The sequence below is a fragment of the Thalassophryne amazonica genome, chromosome 20 (assembly GCF_902500255.1).
Source record: "Thalassophryne amazonica chromosome 20, fThaAma1.1, whole genome shotgun sequence".
Lineage (NCBI taxonomy): Eukaryota > Metazoa > Chordata > Actinopteri > Batrachoidiformes > Batrachoididae > Thalassophryne > Thalassophryne amazonica.
This window is the reverse complement of record NC_047122.1, coordinates 56,181,427-56,209,350: the sequence shown is the minus strand read 5'-3', so window position 1 is coordinate 56,209,350 and position 27,924 is coordinate 56,181,427. Positions and strand designations below refer to the sequence as shown.

Below are 27,924 nucleotides of genomic sequence, written 5' to 3'. Positions count from 1 at the left end.
ACACTATCTCAAATTGCATTTACTTGAGCGTGTGGGAAAGGAGCAGTCATTATCTTTGTTAAATGGTTCTTTTTCTGTAAATATTGCCCTCGGTAGTGAACACATTCACTAAGAACATCCACGACAATATATCCTCTGATGGTACAAAAAATGTTAGTCCTTGTAAAAAGCAATTGAGATTTAACGAGTATAAGTGTGTCCCTCCAAGATATCACAGTGGATCCTGTAACTTTCTGTTGTGTTAATTGCATTTTAGGTTTTTTTTTTTAAAGAAGGAAAATGAAAACACAGCTGAGAGCGGGACTTGCATTAGAAAAATACCATTTTCACAACTCAGCTGTTGAGGAATGTGAGGCAAAACAGTTGTTGACACAGTGCCTGGACTAAAGGTCAAATTACTTACAGTGAAGTATTTACTTCATTGATTGGGTAAACATTTACCTGCAAATTCTATATCTAATGGACATCGACCCCAATGAAAATGAATGAGTTTATTCAAGTTATTCTAACAACTATGTTTTGTGTTCGACAAAGTACTGTTATAAAAAAAAATGCTGTTATTAAATGGGAATAACTGTATAAACAGGCTGGAAGGATGGAATACTTGATGACAAATTGAAAATTTGGTAGAGATATTGACACCAATTAATTATTGCTGTAAAAAAATAAGCCATAACTTCTAACACTCAGTGAATGTCATGGCAGTCCCTAGTTAGTGAGGAATATGGTCTCTAGGTTGATTCCAGGGTGGGATGGTGAACACAGAGATAAGATTTAGAGATGCTTGTGCATCGGTGTGCTTCATATGGGAATGTCATTGCACACTGACAAACACACAGTCCTTGACAGTTCCTTAGCCTGGGCTGATGGCTGGGAAAACCCAGACCATTAGGATATGAGGACCTGCAGCCTTCATCTGCCTTAATAGCCACTGGGTTGCAAGCCACCACCTCCTCTACCTGATCCACTGTGGACTTCTTGTTTCACCAGGGAATTGTCAGTCATCTCAGGTTCAAGTTTCCAGTTGGGCCTTCATGGATAGTGCAGTGCAGGGGTGCCCAAGTTCAGTCCTCGAGATCTACCTTCCTGACACTCTTAGTTGTCTCCCTGCTCCAACATACCTGAATTCAATGAAAGGCTCATTAAAAGCCTGCTAATGAGTCTTTAATTGGATTCAGGTGTGCTGGAACAGGGAGACAAGTAAGAGTGTCAGGAAGATATTTCTTAATGACCGAACTTGGCTACCCCTGGTGTAGTGGCTAAGGCAGGGGTGGGCAATGAGAGCCAAGACACTGCAGGTTTTCCTTGCACCCAGTCACCTCAGCAGGTGGGTTGCTGATGAGCTTCTCCCCTGAACATAAACACCTGATCATCAATGAAATTACCTACTGAGGTGATTGGTAGCAAGGAAAACCTGCTGTGTTTTGGCCTTTCATGGCACATGATTGCCCACCCCTGGGCTTCACCCCAACAGGCAATCTCCTATTTGAACTGTTACCCAGGTGTCACAATGCAGAGGAGGAGTTAGATATTGAGACCCTCAGGAAATGTGGGGATTGTAGCCTAATTTAGCTTACACCCCATTCCACAGTTTGCCATTCTACTATGATCGGCCACAATCCAAAAAAGTGTAAAACAAGGTGAAACAGCTTACTCCAACTTGCCTCCGAATAGGCTGCCTTGCAACCGGCTGGTTTATAAATTGCAGCCCTGGCAACCCAACCAAAAATGAAAGAAAAGAGCTGAGCCCACGAACCAAACTGCAACAAATGCAACTTTGTGCTCCATCAGGGTGAAAATTTGAAGCCAATCAAATAACTTTCAAGCCATAACCACGAGGAATACCCATGTTTAAAGATGTGAACACTACAAACAGCCGGAACTTACCATGCACGAGTGACAATGGTGTGAATCGGGATGACATTTTTGAACAGTTCAAAAATGTGACACAGATTTCAAAACCGGTGCTGATGATGGCCGAAAGTAGTACATATACCAAGTTTGTTATAGATTAACAAAGATGAATCAAGAAGTTAGTATGATGCATCAAAACATGTCCCAAATTGCTATTCAGGATTAAATGGGAAGGAATGGTGCTCTATATAATAACCCTATTAGCTTCTTCAACAGGTAACTGACCACAACTTGGTGTATTCCTCCACTGACGTATTGACTTCATCTAAATACATAGTAACCTAGATAACTATGTCTACTGGAGCAGCATAATAAATGCAATTAATACATTTCAGCAAAGCCTGTTTTGGTAAATGTCAGCATAAAGGATGGTTCATCTTTTCGGTTCATGTGACCTCATAGCAATTTTCTACTTGGAGGTTCAATTGTATGGCAAACAAAAATAGGTGAGGTTGTGATCATTCACAACACATCCAAATTTCACATTGAATACTTCAACACAGAGAGAGTACTCACTAGCTTGACGTGCCATAACCTCTTGCTCTGGTGAAACCCACAGACACTGCAACGACTAAGGCTGGAAGACCTGAGGACATACAGAATGAGAAAGGTCAGAAAGGATCGAAGTTCAGTGCAAAAGTACATTGCTACACTTTTTCTACATTTTGTTTTGTTACAGCCTTATTCCAAAATCGATGAATTTCATTCACAGGATTGTCTCGAGGCACAAATATTGGGAATGGTAGAAAAACATTTCTGCTGCTTTGGACATCTCAATGAGCACAGTTGCTTTCTTCATCTGTATATCGAAGAAGTATGGATCCACCTATACTCTTCCTAGAGCTGGCCACGTGTGTAAACTGAATGACTGGGGGAGAAGGACCTTAGTCAGCGACGTGACCAAGAACTTGATTGTCACTCTGTCAGAGCTCCAGCATTCCTCTGTGGAGACAGGAGAACCTTCCAAAAGGACAACCATCTCTGCAGCAATCCACCAATCAGAGTGGGCAGATGGAAGCCATTCCTTAGTAAAAAGTACATGGCAGCCTGCCTGGAGTTTTCCAAAAGCCACCTGAAGGACTCTAAGACCATCCCTACAGTGAAGCATGGTGGTAGCAGCATCATGCTGTGTGGCTGTATTTCAGTTGCAGGAACTGGGAGACTAGTCAGGATTGAGGGAAAGATGAATGCAGCAATGTACAGAGATATCCTGGTTGAAAACCTGCTCCAGAGCACTCTGGACCTCAGACTGGGGTGACAGTTCATCTTTCAGCAGGAAAATGACCCCAAGCACACATCCAGTATATTAAAGGAGTGGCTTCAGGACAACTCTGTGAATGTCCTTGTGTGGCCTAGCCAGAGCCCAGACCTGAATCCGACTGAACATCTCTAGAGATTTCTGAAAATGATTGTGTGCCAACGCTCCCTATCCCACCTGATGGAGCTTGAGAGATGCTGCAAAGAGCAATTGGCTAAACCACCCAAAGATAGGTGCACCAAGTTCTTGGCATCATATTCAAGAAGTCTTGCATCAACAAAGCATTGAGCAAAGGGTGTGAATACATATGATTTCTTAGTTTTTGTTGGTGGTTTTTAAATAAATTTGCAAAAAAAAAAAAAAAAAAAGCTCATGTCATTATGGGGTGTTGTGTGTAGAATTGAGGGAGGTAAAATGAATTCACTCCATTTTGGAATAAGACTAACATAAAATGTGGAAAAATTGAAGCGCTCTGAATACTTTATGGATAAATTGTACGTTGGCAAAAGAAGAGTATCCACTGTGAATTATTAACAAGACTGCCCATTTCATCTTCAAACTGCCCCACCTGCTACGTCTTAAGTATTCACAAAATGCTGGAGTCTCTAAACCCTAGATCACAACCAAAACCCTCTTAAGCTCCATGCCAAATGCACATGATTTTAAGGTGCTTTTATTTCTGTGTAGACTCTCAGTTGTCCAGGTGGTTTCCATAGTAGAGAAGCTTGAGTCTTCAACTGGACTGGGTTGCTTGACGCGAGGACGTTTTCGCTTCAAATCGCAGAAGCTTCCTCAGCTAAATTCTTGCTCTGGTGGTCTGACTTCTGTCTTGACTCTTGTAGAGAAGAATAATCAAGAAGTCACAAAAGCTGGAGTTTTAAACCTAACCAGACCCCTCCTACCGAGAGACAGACTGCTATAGGCTAGTGACTAAACAATAGCTCTAATTAGAACCTATTGTGCTCTAGTTAGCACCCTACTAATGACAGGGCAGCTGTACCTCTCCTGATGGCTCCCTTGACGACTCTGCTGATGACGTGAATGACTCATTACCATGAACAAAAGACTGAAACTGCTTTGACCTGAGTACCCCATTGGTAACAGGGGATAAAGCGTGTCACAGACCCCCTCTCCGGTTAAGGCTGGGTTTCAAACATTTCACAAAGAATGCCTCCTTGACCCCTCTCTCAAACCATGTATTCTCTCTGGCTAATATTTTAACTTCCTTGTCCTCAAACGTGTGGTTAGTGTCTTTAAGGTGGAGATGAACTGCAGACTGAGGTCCAGTGGCGCCCTCTCTGTGGTGCTGGTATAGCCTTTTGTGTAAAGGTTGCTTAGTCTCACCTATGTAGTGTTCATTACAGTTTTCCTGACATCTGATAGAATACACTACATTGCTCTGTTTGTAACTAGGGATCCTGTCCTTGTCTCTGGTCTCTTTGTTCTCTGGGACTTCTGCACTTTGTCTCTCTCTCTCTTTGTCACTCACAGTATGTGGGTACCCACGATGGTCCCTGGACAAAGTGCAGAAGTCCCAGAGAACAAAGAGACCAGATAGACAAGAGACGGAGACAAGAAGAAGAGGAGTGTGTCTTCCTTATTTAGCAGGAGTAGGGGAAAAACTACAGAGGATCTTCAGACAGCACAAAATCCCAGTTTACTTTAAACCGGTTAACACCTTGAGACAGAAATTAGTTCAACCTAAGGACAGGATCCCTAGTTACAAAAGAGCAATGTAGTGTATTCTATTAGATGTCAGGAAAACTGTAATGAACACTACATAGGTGAGACTAAGCAACCTTTACACAAAAGGCTATACCAGCACCGCAGAGAGGGCGCCAGTGGACCTCAGTCTGCAGTTCATCTCCACCTTAAAGACACTAACCACATGTTTGAGGACAAGGAAGTTAAAATATTAGCCAGAGAGAAGAAATGGTTTGAGAGAGGGGTCAAGGAGGCATTCTTTGTGAAACGTTTTAAACCCAGCCTTAACCGGGGAAGGGGTCTGAGACACGCTTTATCCCCTGTTTACAATGGGGTACTCAGGTCAAAGCAGTTTCAGTCTTTTGTTCATGGTAATGAGTCATTCACGTCATCAGCAGAGTCGTCAAGGGAGCCATCAGGAGAGGGACAGCTGCCCTGTCATTAGTAGCGTGCTAACTAGAGCACAATAGGTGCTAATTAGAGCTATTGTTTAGTCACTAGCCTATAGCAGTCTGCCTCTCGGTAGGAGGGGTCTGGTTAGGTTTAAAACTCCAGCTTTTGTGACTTCTTGATTATTCTTCTCTACAAGAGTCAAGACAGAAGTCAGACCACCAGAGCAAGAATTTAGCTGAGGAAGCTTCTGCGATTTGAAGCGAAACGTCCTCGCGTCAAGCAACCCAGTCCAGTTGAAGACTCAAGCTTCTCTACTAAGGTGGTTTTATGGAAAATTAATGCCACATGTACACCGCTGGAAGTTCATTTCAGTCACAATGTATGGAATTTTTTTTTCCGTCTTTGTGTACAAATAAGATTTCTATGTATTTGCTTTATCAATCTTCATCTTAGTTTATCTAATTTCATCTTCATTTGCAGTCAGAATGGTTGTAGACTCCATACTATTTGGGTTTGCCGCAGCAGATCATCAACCTTCATCTCAGCCTGTCCTCTAATTTTTCCTCTGTCACACCAAACACCTGCTTGTCCTCCCTCGGCACATCCATAAAACTCCTCTTTCGTCTGTCTCTCCTCCTCCTCCTACCTTGTGGCTCCAATGTCAGCATCCTTCCACAGATATATCTTGTGTCTGTCCTCTGTCTCAATCTCGCGTCTCTTTGATTTTGCATTCAAACCTTCCTACCTGTGCTGTCCTTCTATCTAGCATGTCTCTGAATATTGCCTATTCTCATCACTCCCAAAAACTTTGCAGCATCTTCAGCTCCGTCACCTGTCTTTTTTGCTACACCTCTGCCTCTAAGCTGTACAACATAACTGTGCTCACTACTGTATTGCAAAACGTTCCCTTTTGCTCCTTCCATCACAAATCACTTCTGCCACCTTTTTTTCCACCCACTCCATCCTGCCTGCACTCTTGTCTTCACCTCTCTACCATACAGGTATTGCAGCTCTGCACAGGACATTTCACTCCTCAAGCATCCTCTTGCATTTCAAGATTGTAGAAAAAAAAATCTGGTTATGAACCCCACTAACATTTCTCCTAAACACTTCAATGCCTGCAATATCATCTGGACCAACAGCCTTTCCACTATTTATACTCTTTGTAGATGTAATCACTTCATCCTTATCAATCTACTGCACTTATCATTTACTCTCTCCATATCATCCATCCATTTTTTGTCCCTTTCATTTTATTCATTCATCAGCTCCTCAAAATACTCACTCTACCTTCTGAACACACTCTCCTTGCTTGCCAGCACTTTTTTAATCACCCTAACCTGCCACACATCCTTTCCAACTCAATCCGTCTGTCATACATTTACTTTTTCTCCATCCCTCGTGTTTACCTTAATGCCTTAGCCTTTGCTACATCCCCTTTTAAGCATATGATACATCTTGTACTACTGTCTATTTTCATTATCTCTGACATTTCCATTTTTTGCCATCCTCATTCTCCTGCACTTCTACATTCCATCACCAAGTCTCCTTGTCTTCCTTCCATTGTTCCTCAACTTCAAAGTCTTCCTCCAAATGAGTATCCATTGCTGTCTAGCTATTCTCACCCTTTGACCACCGTACACTCTCCAAGTTATTTTAGGTTGCATCTCATACATAGGAAGTAGTCCACCTTTGTGCACCTTTTACCACTCTAATCTCACCCTGTGCTCCTCCTTCTCCAATGAAGTATTCAGGATAGCCCTGTCCATTTTTTTTCCAAACACTGACCTGCCCTTCTCCATTTCTCTTCTTGATAGTATATCTGCTCATTACTTCAATATCACTGATTTTGCCTTCAATGACACCCCAATGAAAGTGTGCTTCAATTAAACACTCTTTCATCCTTGGGTACACTCACTACCATCTCCTCTAACTCACTCCCCCCACCACCCAAAAAAATAATCTTCTTTCACCTTTATCTCACAACTTACCTGTGGGGTATATGCACTGCTAGCATTTGTCATCACCCCTTCAAATACAGCATTAATATAGTGTTCTTTTAGAATGACTCCAACACCATGAAACCATGAAATCATTTGAACCCACCTCTGATGGACCTGGCCTTATTTTCTTTCCACTTGGACTCTTGTCCACTTAGCCGCCGTTAGTTAACCCCTGGCAGATCCCGAGCAGCCGGGAAAGCAGGCTGACTGGGTGACTGTGAGGAGGAAGCGTAGCCCTAAACAGAAGCCCCGTGTACACCGCCAACCCGTTCACATCTCTAACCGTTTTTTCCCACTCGACGACACACCCGCCGAGGATCAAACTCTGGTTATTGGCGACTCTGTTTTGAGAAATGTGAAGTTAGCGACACCAGCAACCATAGTCAATTGTCTTCCGGGGGCCAGAGCAGGCGACATTGAAGGAAATTTGAAACTGCTGGCTAAGGCTAAGCGTAAATTTGGTAAGATTGTAATTCACGTCGGCAGTAATGACACCCGGTTACGCCAATCGGAGGTCACTAAAATTAACATTAAATCGGTGTGTAACTTTGCAAAAACAATGTCAGACTCTGTAGTTTTCTCTGGGCCCCTCCCCAATCGGACCGGGAGTGACATGTTTAGCCGCATGTTCTCCTTGAATTGCTGGCTGTCTGAGTGGTGTCCAAAAAATGAGGTGGGCTTCATAGATAATTGGCAAAGCTTCTGGGGAAAACCTGGTCTTGTTAGGAGAGACGGCATCCATCCCACTTTGGATGGAGCAGCTCTCATTTCTAGAAATCTGGCCAATTTTCTTAAATCCTCCAAACCGTGACTATCCAGGGTTGGGACCAGGAAGCAGAGTTGTAGTCTTACACACCTCTCTGCAGCTTCTCTCCCCCTGCCATCCCCTCATTACCCCATCCCCGTAGAGACGGTGCCTGCTCCCAGACTACCAATAACCAGCAAAAATCTATTTAAGCATAAAAATTCAAAAAGAAAAAATAATATAGCACCTTCAACTGCACCACAGACTAAAACAGTTAAATGTGGTCTATTAAACATTAGGTCTCTCTCTTCTAAGTCCCTGTTGGTAAATGATATAATAATTGATCAACATATTGATTTATTCTGCCTAACAGAAACCTGGTTACAGCAGGATGAATATGTTAGTTTAAATGAGTCAACACCCCCGAGTCACACTAACTGTCAGAATGCTCGTAGCACGGGCCGGGGTGGAGGATTAGCAGCAATCTTCCATTCCAGCTTATTAATTAATCCAAAACCCAGACAGAGCTTTAATTCATTTGAAAGCTTGTCTCTTAGTCTTGTCCATCCAAATTGGAAGTCCCAAAAACCAGTTTTATTTGTTATTATCTATCGTCCACCTGGTCGTTACTGTGAGTTTCTCTGTGAATTTTCAGACCTTTTGTCTGACTTAGTGCTTAGCTCAGATAAGATAATTATAGTGGGCGATTTTAACATCCACACAGATGCTGAGAATGACAGCCTCAACACTGCATTTAATCTATTATTAGACTCTATTGGCTTTGCTCAAAAAGTAAATGAGTCCACCCACCACTTTAATCATATCTTAGATCTTGTTCTGACTTATGGTATGGAAATAGAAGACTTAACAGTATTCCCTGAAAACTCCCTTCTGTCTGATCATTTCTTAATAACATTTACATTTACTCTGATGGACTACCCAGCAGTGGGGAATAAGTTTCATTACACTAGAAGTCTTTCAGAAAGCGCTGTAACTAGGTTTAAGGATATGATTCCTTCTTTATGTTCTCTAATGCCATATACCAACACAGTGCAGAGTAGCTACCTAAACTCTGTAAGGGAGATAGAGTATCTCGTCAATAGTTTTACATCCTCATTGAAGACAACTTTGGATGCTGTAGCTCCTCTGAAAAAGAGAGCTTTAAATCAGAAGTGTCTGACTCCGTGGTATAACTCACAAACTCGTAGCTTAAAGCAGATAACCCGTAAGTTGGAGAGGAAATGGCGTCTCACTAATTTAGAAGATCTTCACTTAGCCTGGAAAAAGAGTCTGTTGCTCTATAAAAAAAGCCCTCCGTAAAGCTAGGACATCTTTCTACTCATCACTAATTGAAGAAAATAAGAACAACCCCAGGTTTCTTTTCAGCACTGTAGCCAGGCTGACAAAGAGTCAGAGCTCTATTGAGCTGAGTATTCCATTAACTTTAACTAGTAATGACTTCATGACTTTCTTTGCTAACAAAATTTTAACTATTAGAGAAAAAATTACTCATAACCATCCCAAAGACGTATCGTTATCTTTGGCTGCTTTCAGTGATGCCGGTATTTGGTTAGACTCTTTCTCTCCGATTGTTCTGTCTGAGTTATTCTCATTAGTTACTTCATCCAAACCATCAACATGTTTATTAGACCCCATTCCTACCAGGCTGCTCAAGGAAGCCCTACCATTATTTAATGCTTCGATCTTAAATATGATCAATCTATCTTTGTTAGTTGGCTATGTACCACAGGCTTTTAAGGTGGCAGTAATTAAACCATTACTTAAAAAGCCATCACTTGACCCAGCTATCTTAGCTAATTATAGGCCAATCTCCAACCTTCCTTTTCTCTCAAAAATTCTTGAAAGGGTAGTTGTAAAACAGCTAACTGATCATCTGCAGAGGAATGGTCTATTTGAAGAGTTTCAGTCAGGTTTTAGAATTCATCATAGTACAGAAACAGCATTAGTGAAGGTTACAAATGATCTTCTTATGGCCTCGGACAGTGGACTCATCTCTGTGCTTGTTCTGTTAGACCTCAGTGCTGCTTTTGATACTGTTGACCATAAAATTTTATTACAGAGATTAGAGCATGCCATAGGTATTAAAGGCACTGCGCTGCGGTGGTTTGAATCGTATTTGTCTAATAGATTACAATTTGTTCATGTAAATGGGGAATCTTCTTCACAGACTAAAGTTAATTATGGAGTTCCACAAGGTTCTGTGCTAGGACCAATTTTATTTACTTTATACATGCTTCCCTTAGGCAGTATTATTAGACGGTATTGCTTAAATTTTCATTGTTACGCAGATGATACCCAGCTTTATCTATCCATGAAGCCAGAGGACACACACCAATTAGCTAAACTGCAGGATTGTCTTACAGACATAAAGACATGGATGACCTCTAATTTCCTGCTTTTAAACTCAGATAAAACTGAAGTTATTGTACTTGGCCCCACAAATCTTAGAAACATGGTGTCTAACCAGATCCTTACTCTGGATGGCATTACCCTGACCTCTAGTAATACTGTGAGAAATCTTGGAGTCATTTTTGATCAGGATATGTCATTCAAAGCGCATATTAAACAAATATGTAGGACTGCTTTTTTGCATTTACGCAATATCTCTAAAATCAGAAAGGTCTTGTCTCAGAGTGATGCTGAAAAACTAATTCATGCATTTATTTCCTCTAGGCTGGACTATTGTAATTCATTATTATCAGGTTGTCCTAAAAGTTCCCTAAAAAGCCTTCAGTTAATTCAAAATGCTGCAGCTAGAGTACTGACGGGGACTAGAAGGAGAGAGCATATCTCACCCATATTGGCCTCTCTTCATTGGCTTCCTGTTAATTCTAGAATAGAATTTAAAATTCTTCTTCTTACTTATAAGGTTTTGAATAATCAGGTCCCATCTTATCTTAGGGACCTCGTAGTACCATATCACCCCAATAGAGCGCTTCGCTCTCAGACTGCAGGCTTACTTGTAGTTCCTAGGGTTTGTAAGAGTAGAATGGGAGGCAGAGCCTTCAGCTTTCAGGCTCCTCTCCTGTGGAACCAGCTCCCAATTCAGATCAGGGAGACAGACACCCTCTCTACTTTTAAGATTAGGCTTAAAACTTTCCTTTTTGCTAAAGCTTATAGTTAGGGCTGGATCAGGTGACCCTGAACCATCCCTTAGTTATGCTGCTATAGACGTAGACTGCTGGGGGGTTCCCATGATGCACTGTTTCTTTCTCTTTTTGCTCTGTATGCACCACTCTGCATTTAATCATTAGTGATCGATCTCTGCTCCCCTCCACAGCATGTCTTTTTCTTGGTTCTCTCCCTCAGCCCCAACCAGTCCCAGCAGAAGACTGCCCCTCCCTGAGCCTGGTTCTGCTGGAGGTTTCTTCCTGTTAAAAGGGAGTTTTTCCTTCCCACTGTAGCCAAGTGCTTGCTCACAGGGGGTCGTTTTGACCGTTGGGGTTTTACATAATTATTGTATGGCCTTGCCTTACAATATAAAGCGCCTTGGGGCAACTGTTTGTTGTGATTTGGCGCTATATAAAAAAATTGATTGATTGATTGAACATGCAGTAAAGTCTACATCGCTCCTCTCCATCATATGAGTAAACTAGCCCCCTTTACCACTCATACAACCAATATTCAAAGTCCAGACTCTCACTTCCACACTTCTAACATTTCTCCTCTCCCATTACCTCTGGCAATGTGACACACCTCATCTTTATACGCCAGTGTCCACTGGCATCCTGTTAGACACAAGCACTGGTGATGGTTGTAGTTAACCAGGCCACAACCAAACCAGTATGGAAACTATTTGTGATCTGCATATTTGACTTTGCAAAACTTGTTGACACAATCTTATGCATTTGTCTCGGCTTGGGCTCAGCATTCAGACTGCATAGAATGGAGAACCCTGTGGCTCAGCTGTTTTAGGGCAGTATTATGGTGTGGTTATGATGCTACCCGGGAGCTCACTATAGAGCTGTATGACTTAAAGTACAGTATATTCACATCATGCAAGGTCAACACCACCAAAATGTCCAAAGGACATTTCTTCAGAAGATATATTAATGGAGAAAAAACAAGCAAAAAAAAAAAAAAAAAAGAAAAAGATGGGAGATATGGAAAGTAAGTCCTGTCAGTTTAAAAAAACAAAGCCTTTATCCATATGGTAGAATGATTACTGAAACCTGGCTACTCTGTATGGGCTCCTTGATACATAATGTTGAGCTTTATATATAAATCGTCTACTTTGATAAAAGGTCATCACAATGCCACATGTGCATTGGCATTTGAGGGTGTTCCTGTTGCTTTCACTCTCAATAGCCACACCACTGTATGTTAACACCCTCGCCAGTGAGCAATGACCTTCACTGTGCAGTAAAAAGTGTACTGACCACTGTGCAAGTGAGGTGGAGCAAAACACTTCATAAATTTGTGGGGGAAAGTGAAAGATGGTCAATAAGTCATGCATTAATTAGTTAAATCAAGTAATTTACATGAGTGTCTCTGCATGCGTGTAAATGAAGGAGAACGACAGTGAGACTGAGTATCACAGAACGTCTGCCAGGTGGAAAAAAGGAAAGAAAAAGGAAATATGCCGGACTTGTAATGAGCTTGGCTTTAAAATATTCATGCAATTAACAAAGCTGTGATTATGGCTGCAAATGAAAAGCAAATAGCAAAAAGGTACATTAACAAATACGATGGTGGGAAGCCAGGATGGTTCACTCACTAGCAACTTTAGAACAGACAGCATCAATTAAGCCTTTAACTAACACAGAACTGTGCATTGCACATTCAGTCTACTACACATCTACAATGGATTCCAGTACACCCAAATATCCTGTTTCCATAGCAACGGGTTTCAATTGCATAAAATTACCAAATGGATGTTATCGTGATAAGCTGTTTGATCCCCTCTGCTCTGTTTGACTCCCATGAATTTCAACTAATTTGACAAGTGCACTTGCCACACAAACACACTTTCTGTGTGATATGCTACTGTGCAACAATTTGTACAATGTCCCTCTGCATCAGATAAAAGCATCAGCAATCTCAAAGTTTAGACTTGCACCAATGCTGAGATAAATGAACACAAATGTTGTGTGTGTCCAGCAGATGCAACTGTAATTTAAAAGGCTATCTGGAAGCATCTTGTCAGTTGTTGTTATCAGATGTTATCATTAGTTTTGATAAACTCTGACATCCCCACACTCCATTTACACATAGACGGTAAGAGCTCCCGGAAGCGTCCCGGAAGAGTTTTTGGCTCCTCCGGGCCGTCTTAGGGATCAAACGGCGCTGTTAACGCCGGCACTAGGGGGCGTGGCTTAGTTCCTGCTTCACCGGGAATCGTCGAAAAAATTATTCAACATGTCGAATAATTCCGGGAGCGCTCCCGGAGAATTCGCGTGACGACAGAGTCAACGCGAACAACGGCGTTTGATACTTTTTAATCGCCATTTCATCCTGTCCCTTCCTGTAGTGCCACAGTTTACACCGCCATTATTCGGCGGCCGGCGTTGTATCCCTAATCAACGGCCTATAAAATGGAGATAGAGCCCACATCGGCGTACATAACAGCATTTTAACCGGCGACAGAGGCAGACAAAACGGTGGCGCTAGCGGACAGTACGCCATTTTAAACGCCACCTCCCGGTTAAAGCGGTGTTCCAAACGGCCGATAGGCGGCGGTCAGTATAAAAAACGTTAGTGCGCTGCATGCAGACCTCTCACTCGCGGCCAGCTCCAGATATTTTTGCAGAGAAGCTCCAGTATGCCTCCTAAAAGAAAGTTGGCAGTGGCAAGGACTTAAAGAGGAAGGAAACCAAGAGGTCTGGTTCAGAAGCAGAGGGGAGGCCTGTGGTGGAGACGGAGCAACACGGTGAGGAGTGGGAAAGGAAGGAGAAGAAAAGGCTGAGGATGATCTCCCTCCCCCTGCAGTGACAGAGGCATGTATTCCTGCTGCTTCAGCCTATTATACTCTGGGGGTGGTGCATATATGCAAATGATCCTGGAGTAACGCACGATTTGCCTGGATAAAAACCTGGGTATTAACCAGCGGTACACAGGGCATTATCGGCGGCAGCAGAACACCGCCGTTCTCACGCGCATCTTAACCTGTGATTGTAAAGGATAGAACTGGGTATTAACCCCCGTTGCCTGACGTGTGCCGGATGCCACGGCGTCAAAACACCGCCTTATTTGGTGGATTTAGCGGCGTTTTATCCGCCTATTTACGGATAGTACGGCGGTCAAAATGCTGGCGAAATGCTCCACCCCTTTCCACCACGAAAACAGCCGGAACTACCGCAAACTTCAGTCTATGTACTACCCACCGACAAAGACGTCTATGTGTAAACGGGGTTAAAAGGGCGGTAGGACAGAGAGGATGAATAGCTGAATATAACATTAATAATCTTAAAAAGAATAAACTTGAGGTACTAAATAGGTATGGAACCATTAGTGCCAATTCTTGTTGCCATATTCCATAGTGTGAAGTGTATTAGACTCTATAACTACCTGTGATGGGACACCGGGTTGATGCCATGGTTAGGACAGAGTTATAGCTGGGTAGATTGAGACAATGCAGCTGAAATGTCTTGTCCAAGGACATAGGTAGCTAGGTAATGTCACTAGTAATCAAACTGAAGGTCTAGATGTTGTTTGCACAACTCCGCTTACACTACCTGCTCTGTTAAGACTAGATTTGTCTTAAAACTGTAAGATTACTTAGAACTTATTATTAATGAAGGGTACTGGTAGGGGTAAAGCATACCCTACTACTTGAAATCCATTAAATGTTATTTTCAGCACAGTCTCATGGTATTATATCATGATACCCTCACAAAATGTAATAGATTTTCATGATGGTGCAGACTAACCACAATGCTCCACGACTGCAAAACAGCCTAGTGTTTTGGCAGTTCATAATCTATTTGATTGCGATACCATCATTAAAATCTATTGCATTTTCTGATTGTAACACAGTCTAATAGATCACATCTGTGTGATGCAATCACAAACTGCCTTGAGAGTGTGTTGGTTATTTTCTTAGAATAGTGACATAATCTCATGATGTCTTACTGATAACACTTAATTTATACTAAATAATGACAAATTATTAGTTTATCAATATAAGCTTCAGCTACATCTCTGTATTTCTAAGGGCTATCAATACCGTCATGAATGTATCTTTTTAGACTATATTTTTGATGACCATCACCATGACCTTTCAGTGATTGGCCCAGAATGTTGATAATACTGAGGGACACACCAAGGAATATGCTTTATAAAAATGAAAAAGATAATTATGCCATCAGAAGTGTCAAAACTACAGCATAACATTTTAGATTGGTGGCCAAGTGGTTAATGCGCTTGGTTTCAGTGCAGAAGGTTCCGAGTTCAAATCCCACCCCTGCCACATTTCTCCATGTAATGTGGAGTTACGTCAGGAAGGGCATCCAGCATAAAACCTGTGCCAATTCAACAATTCATGCAGATCCACCTTGGATTTGCTGTGGCGACCCCAAGTGCAAACAAGGGAGCAGCCAAAGGGACTTACTATAAAATAGCATTTTTATCTAGTTCTTTGCATTCAACCACTGTCCAAATTATTAATAAACTGATTAATTCATTAACCAAATCTCAGCTGTTCTTAAATATACTTACGTTTAAAAAAATAATGATTGCCAGTGAGGTTATGTTTTTAACATGTCTGTTAGAAGGATATTGCAAAAACTATTTAACTAATTTTCTTGAAACATGGTTCAAAGGCACATACACACACTCTTTACGTGGAAAAAAAAAAAATCTCAGTTTCATTTTCTGTCAGTAAGATAAGAAAAAACAACAACAAATACTGCATTTGTCACTATAATTGGATTTGCTACAAAACTTAATGCTTTTATTGTTGGCCCATTCCCATCTACCAAGTTTCAAGAAAGGTTTGTTCAGGAGTTTTGTTTTACATAATCCACTAACATAAATCAAAGCACTGAAAACACAACCTTGATAGCTAAGAGCAAAAATGTGACTGAAACACCTGAGTCAGGTGGAAACTAGTATTGACACTTGGACTGAAACAACTGGAAGCAACTTGCTTGCTTTGTTGGAATATATTTATGGATACTCACCCCAACCGAGGCACAGAAAACGCTTGCGAATGAGTCGTGGTCTCATTTTGCCAATGACTGCCAGGTAAGACTGCCATGCCTCTGTCAGCACCCAACAGAACGACGCCAAGAAGAAGAAATGAAGAAAGGCCGCAGTCACAGTACAGAGACCCTGAAGACAACGGAACACATGAAACAATGTGAGGGTAGTCCCAGCCAATCAAAGAGAGCAATTTTTTATTTGCACTACCTAATAAATGGAAAACAGCTTGTGTGTGCTTGTGGAAACCATACCTCCAGATATTATAAGAACCGTTACAACCTTTCAAATTTACAGCATTACTATATAAATGAACAATTATTGTGACTTTTTCAACCCAGTCTCATGGATTGTCATTCAGCAGCACAGAATATACACAAATTCATTCTAATTAATTCCGTAATGGTTCCACATAATTAAAAGTGCAGCAGGGTGGTTATGGTTAAGGTTAGGGTTGGGGTAGGAGTAGGGTTAGTAATTGTGAGCTAAAAAAAAAAGATCCCGTCACAAAAATTTTAATCATTTTGTGACAAGAGGATGAAAAAAACTGAGACTTGGCTAGACTACAGTGCCGCTGGCTTACTCACATCATTTCAGAGTGGCATTTTCAAAATATATCAACCTGCCACAAGCAGAAATTCACTGTATGAACTGTCTACAGCTAAACTATTCTTTTTTTTTTTTTTTTGAACAATTTCTTTTATAGGGCAGTTTACAAAATAAGATGCTCAAAAGCAACATTGCTGGAATTCTGTGCCGTCTTGGTTTATCGTGGCTATTACATTGGAATGTGAAAATACAATTTTTTTCTTTTCTATATTTGTGTGCATTACCTTGCTAAGAGTTTGTGATTGCCCCACCAAAATCAATAAATTGGAGGCCAGGATGGAGAGGCAAAAATTCACCAAGATGATGGATCTCTCTGAGCGAATGTACCTGCAGAGACAAGGAGTAATGACAGAATGATGGAGTGAACAGCCACATTCTGGACACTGCAAAGTCATTAACGTGATACGGTCATCTGTCACATGTTACCAGCAACTACAATCAACTCCCTGTGCTGAGCATTAACCATTAATTCCTTTTTTGGACTCGGTGACATTTTAGCACCCTGCAGAAAGAAAATATGCACATACAGACAGGTCCATAAGTATTCGGACACGTACAATTTTTGTAATTTTTCCTCTGTACACTATCCTCAATGGTGTGAATATGAAACAATCAATATCTACTTTTCATGGAGACGTTTAGCTTTAATTTGAGGGTTTAACAAAAGTATTGCATTATATCATTCAAAATTATTGTCATCTATGCACTGTGCCATCATAATTCCACAATCAATTGAGCAAGCACAAGAACTACTATTGTGAACGCAAATCACAATTTTTACAGTCACCTTTCTTGAGATACATAGAGGATGGCTATTCATGTGTTGACTATTCATCCATTTAACATTATGGTACTCTGGCAAATCTGTAGGAAATAGGCAGTTCTCAAAAATTAAGTGACTGCACACTAAAAAAAGACAAGTAAGCAAAGCCATCAAGCCACCCAGACAACATGGCAGGCGATGTGGGACTCCATTGTGATAGGATAAACTGTGCCTGGGGTAACTTTTGTTGGTTGCATCAGCAATTCCACAGCATGATGGTGGACTTGCACAGAGAAGGATTTTCTTCGAAAGTAAACATGGAATTTTGTCTACTTGTTAAAAAGGCACATCGCAGACCCAACCATTGTTGTGATACATTTTCTTTCTTCTGAGTTTTGAAGTCCGTGGACAGAGGTGTTTGATGATACCGATATTTTTGCAAGAGCACAAACATCCAAGTCTTTTGAGAATTGTATGATAACCAGTGCCCAAAGGCAATAACGAGGTGTCACTGGCACTTCTTAGCCTCCAACTGGAATGACTTCCCGTGAAATGAATGGTTACTTAGGGAGTTACTTAGGGATTTTGTCTTATTTTAGCACATATTGTATATTTTATCTTAGCATTTTATATTGCTCTCTGTTTAATGTTGCACCATTATATCGAAGCAAATTCCTAGTCTGTGAATCCTGTTCATTGGCAATGGCAATAAACTTCTTCTGATTCTTCTGATTCTGAGTATCTGGGGCTGCAAAGGGATGAAAAATTTCTGGTAAATTTCCATGTCAACTTAGTCATTACCATATTTTTATCTATAAGGCTCTTCTTGGTAGACTTCCCTACTACTAACAGTCTTTGTGCCCCAAAAATATAGTGCAAATGGGTTAACCTCTCAAGATGCTATCTTTATGACTCTCCCAAAGGTACAGGCTAAACTGGACAAGGAGCCATTAAGACACACTTATTTTTCCTTTTTCTTGCAGCTCCATCTAGAGATGGGTGTGGTGTCTGTTCTTGAAACCCTCCTGTCCTGTGCAACGGCAACATCTGTTTTGTGAATTGTTTTGCAGTTTCTGTCTGTAGCATGGCCCAAGCAGAGGGTCAGCACTTTGAGTCTGGTCTGCTTGAGGTTTCTTCCTCAGATGGAGTTTTTCCTTACCACTGTCACCTGGGTGCTTGCTCTGGGGGTTGGTAAGGTTAGACCTTACACAACACAAAACCCAAGCAAGAATAACACAGCAGATAAAATAATACAACAAAACTCACCAAGCCCATTCCTGACAGGTTCATATTATGCCAAATCAGTTTTCATGTATATTTTACAGTTAAACTGTTGGTGGTTCCAGATCAAGCGTCCTCATTGTCCCATAACTGCATGACAATGCATGTACAAATGTCTGTTATGAGCAAAATTTAGACCTGAAAATACATTTTTTTACACTTCGATGACACTTGCCAGGAGTCAACTCTGAACTGTTGCTTGCTCTGCAAGAAAAACCATGCGATATAGCCACACACTCTGCATTAAGCAGCCTGTTCACCCACTACATAGCTCTTACTCCACCTCCTTTCTGTAGATGAAGGTCCGTAGAACAGTTAACAGAAACATTGCATAACAAATGTAACTCTGACTTATTTGTACTAGTATAAATGAGAACAGCCGTTCAGTTGCCTCTAAACAGTAAGCATGTATGTCTGCATACTGTGTGTGCAGATGAAGAACACATATCATGGTAAAGGTATGTATGTGCATTTTAATGTTCTCACCTCCAGAAGGCAGCATAGATAAGGAGCAGGATGAGCAGGGCGGTGCAGGAGACTCCACACCCCACCATGAGGGGCACTGAGGGCATACTTGTAGGTCCCATGTCCTGAAGACGAAGACATGTGAGAAGAAAAGGAAGATGTATGAATAAAAGTGGGTTATCTGGTATGGTTCTGCCACCCTACTCACATCGCATCTAGCATTTACAGGGACAAATGTTTGGCTTTTCTATAAAAATAATATGGAGTTGTGCAATTGTAACTCCACAGTAGAGAGTTTGAAGTTACTATATATATATATATATATATATATATATATATATATATATATATATATATATATATATATATGAAATAAATAAATAAAATAATGTATGTGTGTGTATAAGCATATGACTAGAATGACCATAGCAGAAAAGAAGGCCACCTCAATGAGTCTGGTGTGCTTGAGGTTTCTTCCTGATAAAGGGATTTTTTTTTTTTTTTTTTTTTTTTATGCCACTGTTGCAAATGTGCCTGCCCATGCAATGGGTAAGGTCAATAAATTTCTCTTTGTGTATTGGGTTTGTCATGACTTGTGTTGTAATTTAGTGCCACATATATAAAGTGAACTGAACATCAGTTCAATAACTCAACATCACACAGATTCTACACAAGAAAATCCATGTCACATTTTCTCAGAAACATTCTTCCAATCTGAAATGAACAGTCATATGAACAGAAGTACAACCCCAATTCCAATGAAGTTGGGACGTTGTGTAAAATGTTAATAAAAACAGAATACAATGATTTGCAAATCCTCTTCAACCTATATTCAATTGAATACACCACAAAGATAAGCTATTTAATATTCAAACTGAAACTTTATTGTTTTTGTGTAAATATTTTCTCATTTTGAAATGGATGTCTGCAACCAGAGGTGGGACAAAGTCACTGCCAAGTCATTCTCAACTCATCAATCTGCAAGTCCCAAGTCAAGTCTCAAGTCAGCTTGCAAACAATTGGTTTTAATTATGACTTGAGACTTGACTTGGGACTTACTGATTCATGACTTGAGAGTGACTTGATGGTGACTTCGTCTCACCTCTGCCTGCAACACATTTTAAAAAAGCTGGGACAGTTGTATGTTTACCACTGTGTTATCACCTTTCCTTCAGTGCCGCCTGAGGGATCGAAGGTCACGGGCATTCACAATGTTGCTTTTTTGGCCTTGAGCTTATGTGTAGAAAGTTCTCCAGATTCACAGAATTTTCTGATTATATTATGGACTGTAGATGATGGAATCCCTAAATTCCTTGGAATTGAACATTGAGAAACATTGTTCTTAAACTGTTGGACTGTTTTTTCACACAGTTGTTCACAAAGTGGTGATCATCCTTCGCTCTGGCAGAATGAAGTCCATTAGGATGCAGCAGAGCAGAACCAGAACTTCAGCAAACAATGCAGGCAGCTAGTTTATGAAATAAAAGGCATTTGAAAGCAGGCTCACAGGGTGGAACAAGGGGTTGGAATCTCCCCAGAGAGGACAGGAGCTCCATTCACATTACTAGCTGAAGTGACTTGAATCTGACTTTTTTATGTGACTGCAAGAGTGTGCATTATCTAATTTTTACAATAATTTTCCAGCAGCTGGCAACTCTTTTTGTTGTTATGTACACTGACAAAATAAATTAATGATAATAAAATTTAAACTGAGGCATATCTTCATAATTAACTGGTTTATTTGATGGAGAAAAAAAATCATATTTGATTTCATTGGCATGGGAACATTTCAGTTTTGATTTTCTTTTGACCCACAAATGAAGACCAAAAAATTAGGGAGAAAAAAAGACAAATACTACATGATCAAATTTCTGTCAAACCTAAAGCTATTGCAGATTAATTCATGTCAAATATTTACACATTAGCCTAATATTTACAAACATCAAGCTAAATATTAAGACAAATATGCACCTTAATAAAAGAGCTAATTGTTCCTACCTGAAAGACAGATTAATGACAGACATTTAGCATGTAAGGGCATCTTTATTCAGATTTGCATTTTATGGATATTTTGTATAAGAGTTGTATTGTAGCCTGTGGTCTTTTGATGTCAATTTCAATTACAAATTCAGGGGCACTTGTAAAATATATCTAAAAAAGAATTAAATAATGTAAAAAAATGGCTGTTTGTGCAAAAAACAAACAAAAAAAGTTGTGGGAGCAGCAAGGGGGAGGTGCTCGGACAGGGTCTCGCCCAGGGAGTAATTCAGTGTAGAACCGCCACTGACAAACACACAACAGTAAGAGGAGATTAACTGCAAAAATACTAATATCATAAAAAAATTAACAGCGGCAAACCTGAGTAGTTTGGAATGTACATGCTTCACACTGTGCTTACTGCAATAATTCTGACTTTCCTAACAGCTTACTGATTGATGCAGCTGTGTAATAATGAAACTGCACACATTTTAATGTTATTTTTACTGAACAAAACCTCCAGCATCATATTCTGATTTGACCTTTATGGATATTCCATTCTGACATATTTAGTACAATTGTGTAAAGTTTGCTGCAAATCCCAAACTTCTGAAAATAAGTGTTATTGCCCAAACAGTTTTAAAGTTCAAGAAGTCAAATTGTTTTTTTTTTTGTTGTTGTTGTTGGTTTTTTTTCCTTTTATTTTCTTTTTTTTTCCCAACTGAACAGGCCAGTTTGCCAAAGACAAGGGTGATTTGGTCAATGTGAGATTGCAGCAGGATAGAGGTGAAGTTTTAGGGTTAGGAAGCAGGTATGGTGTTTTTGTTAAATTGTAATTATACATGGTTGATCACTCCATGTGCCTGGGTCATGGTATCTGGTACACAACCTTAAAAAAGTGGCCACATCGACACGCAAGTTTTATTTCCACATTACAGAGATGTGGAGGATTTCAGACTCAGAAACCATGTCCTTTAAATGACAAGAACATGAGTGGTCATCTGTTCGCCCATGAGCGTGTTGGTTTACACTAGATGTGGTCAGGCACCATGATGGTGCATTGGTGTTGTGTTGAAGCAGTAAGTGGTTACACCATAGACAAGGAAAAACCTGATATACAATTAAGTGCAGAATTGTTCTGGTATCTATGTGGCATAAAATAATATCTGTCTTGCATGAGGAAATTCAAACCATATGTACAACCTGCTTGTATCCATAACAATCAAGCCAAATCAAGTCTGGGAGCATGCGGTGGAGCTGTGCCTTGCCACATCCACGCCATCACAGAACTTTGCCATCCAGGACATTGGGTAACCACCCAGGCAGAAAACTGGTCCATATCTGTAAAATAGCCATCTATTTACCATAGCCAGGTGAAACATGGGCATCTGTTTGGGCTTAGCCAGCTGCTGGGGTCCTCAATGCTCAGACACCTGCATGCTGGATCGTGCACAAGGAAACACCCTACATGGTCAAAACAATGAAGCTGATGCTCCCTCATAATGCAAGTAATACTCCTCATTTTGCTCTCTCTAAACACCCATTTGAGTCCAAAGTCTTTCCAGCAGTACAAGAAGAATCCTCCAAAGATATGTAGTACTAAACACATGAAATAACATTCAGTCATTGGCTAGCATCCAAGTCTGAGCTGTACATCCATACAGCAAGACAGGGAGCATTAGAAAACATTGCAAAACACCTCTATCCAGCAACCTCATGATGCCATACGCTCTTCGTTGGCACCTCTTGATCTTACAGGGTGAACACCCAGACACAATGTCACTGCTATGATAAGTTAATGTCTCCACAAGTTCAACTTTTTCACCACATACAGATACACTTCTGATGGCTGAGTCCAATAAGTTATTGAATGCCTGAATCGGTCTTAACCCAGGACAAGCTCAAATCAAGACATTTCAATTCCTCACTCAGCTTCTCAAGTGCTGCAATCAGAGTATCCATTGTTTCCTCAAGGTTCACAGCATTGTCTGCAAAATTAAGGTCAGTAAACATTTCTTTGCTAACAAAAGAAAGAAAGTCACTGTTTTCCACAACCTTAACCAACACCCAGTCTGTGCAAGCATTGAACAGAGTATGACCTATAATGCATCAGTGACAAATGCTACTTTTCACTACAAAACTAAATGTTTCTGCCTCCAGTTTTTACAGCACATGCAGTATCTGTGTAAAGGCAGAAGAAAGAATAAACTGAAGCATGAAAAAGGTACTTTGTCAAAGTCCAGAAAGTCACTAAAAGCCTGAATCTTAAGCCCCGTTTACACATAGACGGTAAGAGCTCCCGGAAGCGTCCCGGAAGAGTTTTTGGCCGTCTTAAGGATCACATGCCGTTGTTAACGCTGGCACTAGGGGGCGTGGCTTAGTTCTGGCTTTACCGGGAATCGTCGGAAAAATTATTCAACATGTCGAATAATTCCAGGAGCGCTCCCGGAGAATTTGCGTGATGACGGAGACAACGCGAACAACGGCGTTTGATACTTTTTAATCGCAATGTCATCCTGTCCCTTCCTGTAGTGCCGCAGTTTACACCGCCGTAATTGTCGGCCGGCATTGTATCCCTAACCAACAGCGAGTAAAACGGCGATAGAGCCCACATCGGCATTCTCAAAGGCGTTTTAACCAGCGACAGAGGCAGACAAAACAGGGGCGCTAGTGGACAGTATGCGGTTCTCAATGCCACCTCCCGGTTAATGGCATTCCAAATGTCCCATCTGCGGCGGTCAGTATAAAAACACTAGCGCGCTGCATGCAGGCCTCTCACTCACGGCCAGCTCCAGATATTTTTGCAGAGAAGCTCCAGTATACCTCCTAAAAGAAAATTGGCAGCGGCAAGGACTTACCAAGAGGTCTGGTTCAGAAGCAGAGGAGAAGCCTGTGGTGGAGACGAGCAACACGTTGAGGAGGGGAAAAGGAGAGGAAAAGAAAAGGCTGAGGATGAGCTCCCTCCCCCTGCAGTGACAGCTGCTTCAGCCTATTATACTCTGGGGGCGGTGCCCATATGCAAAAGTTCCTGGAGTAACGCAGGATTTGCCTGGATAAATCCAGCGGTACACAGGGCATTATCGGCGGCAGCAGAACACCGCCATTCTCACGCGCATCTTAACCTGCGATTGTAAAGGATAGAACTGGGTATTAACCCCCGTTGCCTGACGTGTGCCGGATGCTACGGCGTCAAAACGCCGCTTTATTCGGCGGATTTAGCGCCGTTTTATCCGCGTATTTGCGGCTAGTATGGCGCTCAAAATGCCGGTGAAATGCTCCACCCCTTTCCACCGTGAAAACAGCCGGAACTACCGCGAACTTCGGTCTACATACTACCCGCCAACAAAACCATCTATGTGTAACCTGGGCTTTAGGCTTGGTCAAGGACAATCGCTAACCCAGACACCTAGATTCATCACTCAGCTTCGACACCCAGGTCCCAAACCTGAGGCGGGTCATGTAGGTGGGCACCTGGAAAATCCAATCACGCAGTAAGGATGACCATCTTCCACTGTTGTCTTCCATAACAATCCTGAAGTAAAAACAACCATCAAACAAAATAAAAGCAATCACTCAAAGAAAACAAACTACCAAAACATCACCTGCTTCACCTCAGGGAGCTTGGGAATCCCTTTATCTGTAGATATCTAAACTAGCCAGAAAACCTTGAACTTGAGCTCATTTTTGAGCATAGAGTAATCCTGATGCACTCCATCTCATAAAGAGGATGACAGATGACCCTATTCTGGTTGATTTATTTCATACTGTGCCCAAAACATGCTCATGACTTTTGAGAGGATAAATCCAACTCTCCTTGCAACTTGCACCCTATGATAAACTAAATTTACATGCTGTATTAATCTGGAGCCGACGCCATCGTATACGACGGCTAAGACCAAGCTTTACTAAACTATGAATAACTTTTTAATGATATGAGATAGAAACTTACTTTTTTTGCAGAAAAGTTAACTCCACAGACTTTCGAGCCAGCCATCGGCCATCGTTGTACTCCTCATAGAAGCTGTGTGATGACGTGCACAATGTGAGTGTCCAATCGGAATTGGTTCACTGTCACATGGTTTTCCAAAATCCAATCGTAGGGCAGATTTACCTCACGTGAAAAGCCAAAGATCATTTTCAGGAGTGATATGTTACTAGTTGGCCCGTTTGAATAGCCCCCTGGGTGCTTCAATGGGTACATACTATTAGTACATACTCAGTGCGCCCTGCGCCATTATGCTTAGTGAGCAGACGGGGAGGCCTCTGATGACAATCTCACGTGCTGAAAGCATGTGTAACTAATCAGGATTGCTCCACTAAATTATTTTTTGCTTTATTTTTCCTTGCCTATTTTTATTGTACACCTTTATTACACTCATAAAACACAACAAAAACATATATATTCTGAAAGCACAGGTTGTTCTGGAAAAAAGAGACATAAAACTTGGTTGTGGGATGCAGGGAGAGCTATTAATAGCAATAATAAAACATTTATGCCAGGCGAGTGAACTGTCCAAAAAATGCCCTCGGACCCAAGACGGTTATAAAATTTAGCACTCCCATCATGAACTTGCATGATGCGGGTGCTCCATCAGTCATCAGCAAACAAGCATTCTGATTTAACTTTATCTGAAACTAACGTTGCTAGAATTTATGTGAAGAAGACGCACGGATTAGCCATTGAGCAAACTACTAAAAAAGGTACATATTGTGAAATTTATCATTAGGATTGCCTTTGTATAAGTTCAATTATGTAATGTTAAAAACACGAACATGAGCACATAATTAAACAACATTGGTCATAGCACACCTCTGCTTTCTCTCTCCCTTGGGAGACATGTCTTTGATAGGATGAGAATGTGGCAAATGAAGGTATATGGAGAGTATATACCATCATGTCCCAAATGAGTGCAATTCAGTTTACCCCCAAAGTTGTCAGCCTTCGTTTTCATGACAAAAATTTATCACTTTGTGCATGACAGTCTGTGTTGCACCCAGTAGAAAAAAAACAAACAAAAAACACCTTGTGCCATGCACACAAAGACATGTGCTTCGAGATAAGACACGCAGCCGCAAGTGTTTTATATGTGGGAATATCTGCATCTGCTAAAGACTGGCTGAAAGACAGACTGATGGAGTTGAATAAAGAGAAAACAAGTGTGTCGGAGAGCAAGCGAGTCTTTGTGTGGGATGAGTTAAGGAAAATTAAGAGAAAGGCAAGGTGTGTGTGTGGGGGGAGTTAAGAAATGAGGAGAGAGGAAGAAAGTGCAAGAAAGAGAGTGAAAGCTTTGCTTTTAGTGGGTTCGCTGGGCCATCAAAGAAAGCCAATCTCTCTGGAGGAAAGCGGGAGAGGATGGAATACCAATACAGCGCACACAGCATCACACCGGGAGGAGAATGGAGATGAAACCTAATCAAAAGTACCTCAAAAGAAGCCAGAGACCTGCAAGAAAGAGATAGGGGACATGACAAGCATCTTCTTCAGGAAAAGAAAGGCTCAGGGGGAGAGTGAGTGACTCACTGTGTTTGATATAATATATAGAGAGGAAGGTCAAAGGATATATAGACCTGCACTCTTTTTTTTTTTAAGGTCCAACAGATCAAACATGCAAGATGGATAAGAAATGCCAAGTGCACACTCACAACTGTGTTCCTTTTCCTCCCCCCCCCCCCACACACACACACACACTCCCCATTTTGCCAGATAAATGTGACAAAATTACTGGCAAATTAATAAGGTAAAGTTTAACATCTTGTTTTTGGGGAAAATCTTTTCCTATATTATTGATGTAATAGATAAAAAATGAATAAAAATGCCAATTCGCAGTTCATTTTATCATATCCACAGAAGGATATGTCAAAGTTGTCAAGGGTGTCTTGGTGGCTTCCCTCACTGACAGTTTTTGGGACCTGTCACTAAAATCCAAGAAATATTCACTGACTTTGAGATGTTTATGTATCCATCCCCTGATTTGGCCAGAGAAACCTGGCTGTAAAAGTAATGAGTTATATGAAAAATAATCCTTATATGTAATGTAGAGTTACATTAGGAAGGATACCCGGTGTAAAAATTGTGCCAAACAAACATGCCCATCCTTCTTGGATCCACTGTGGTGACCCAGTGTGAAAAACAAGGGAGTAGCAAAAGTGACTTACCATGTAGGGACACTGAAAATCATGGGACAGCATGTATAAATAGTTTGTATAATAGTATAATAATATACTATTATATACTATACTATATACTATAATAATATACTGTATAATAATAATAATAATAATAATAATAATAATAATAATAATAATAATAGTTTGTATAGTTTGTTAATGCAGTATTTTTGCTAAACCACTACAATGCAAGCAGGTATTGGTAGTTTCATTTTATCTCCATTGTGAGGTGGTGTACAAGGCAAAATTCACCAAATATAAAAAGAAAAAAATGCCATGCTGGACTCAGGAGTGAGAGGTTTTCTGGCGAGGACATGGATCTACACACATCCACCATAGCTCTTTTATGTGAATTATTTGAGCACATCCTCCTCCAACCTGCTGATCTCTTCCAGATGCAACCAACCCCTGGTTGGTGTTATTCTTAGTTTTAATTTTTATTACATTGCCTGATCTGGCATTGACTACTATTCAATTGCAATGG

At 40.9% G+C, this 27,924-nt stretch overlaps 1 protein-coding gene across 1 annotated transcript in view; it reads right to left on the bottom strand.

Moving 5' to 3' along the window:
* adgrb2 (adhesion G protein-coupled receptor B2) overlaps positions 1-27,924 on the bottom strand; it is a 695,462-nt gene that overhangs the window by 157,908 nt on the left and 509,630 nt on the right. Inside the window, 4 exon segments of the mRNA XM_034161569.1 lie at positions 2,431-2,500; positions 16,159-16,309; positions 17,011-17,113; positions 19,317-19,420. Of these exon segments, the coding sequence (XP_034017460.1) occupies positions 2,431-2,500; positions 16,159-16,309; positions 17,011-17,113; positions 19,317-19,420 (428 nt within the window).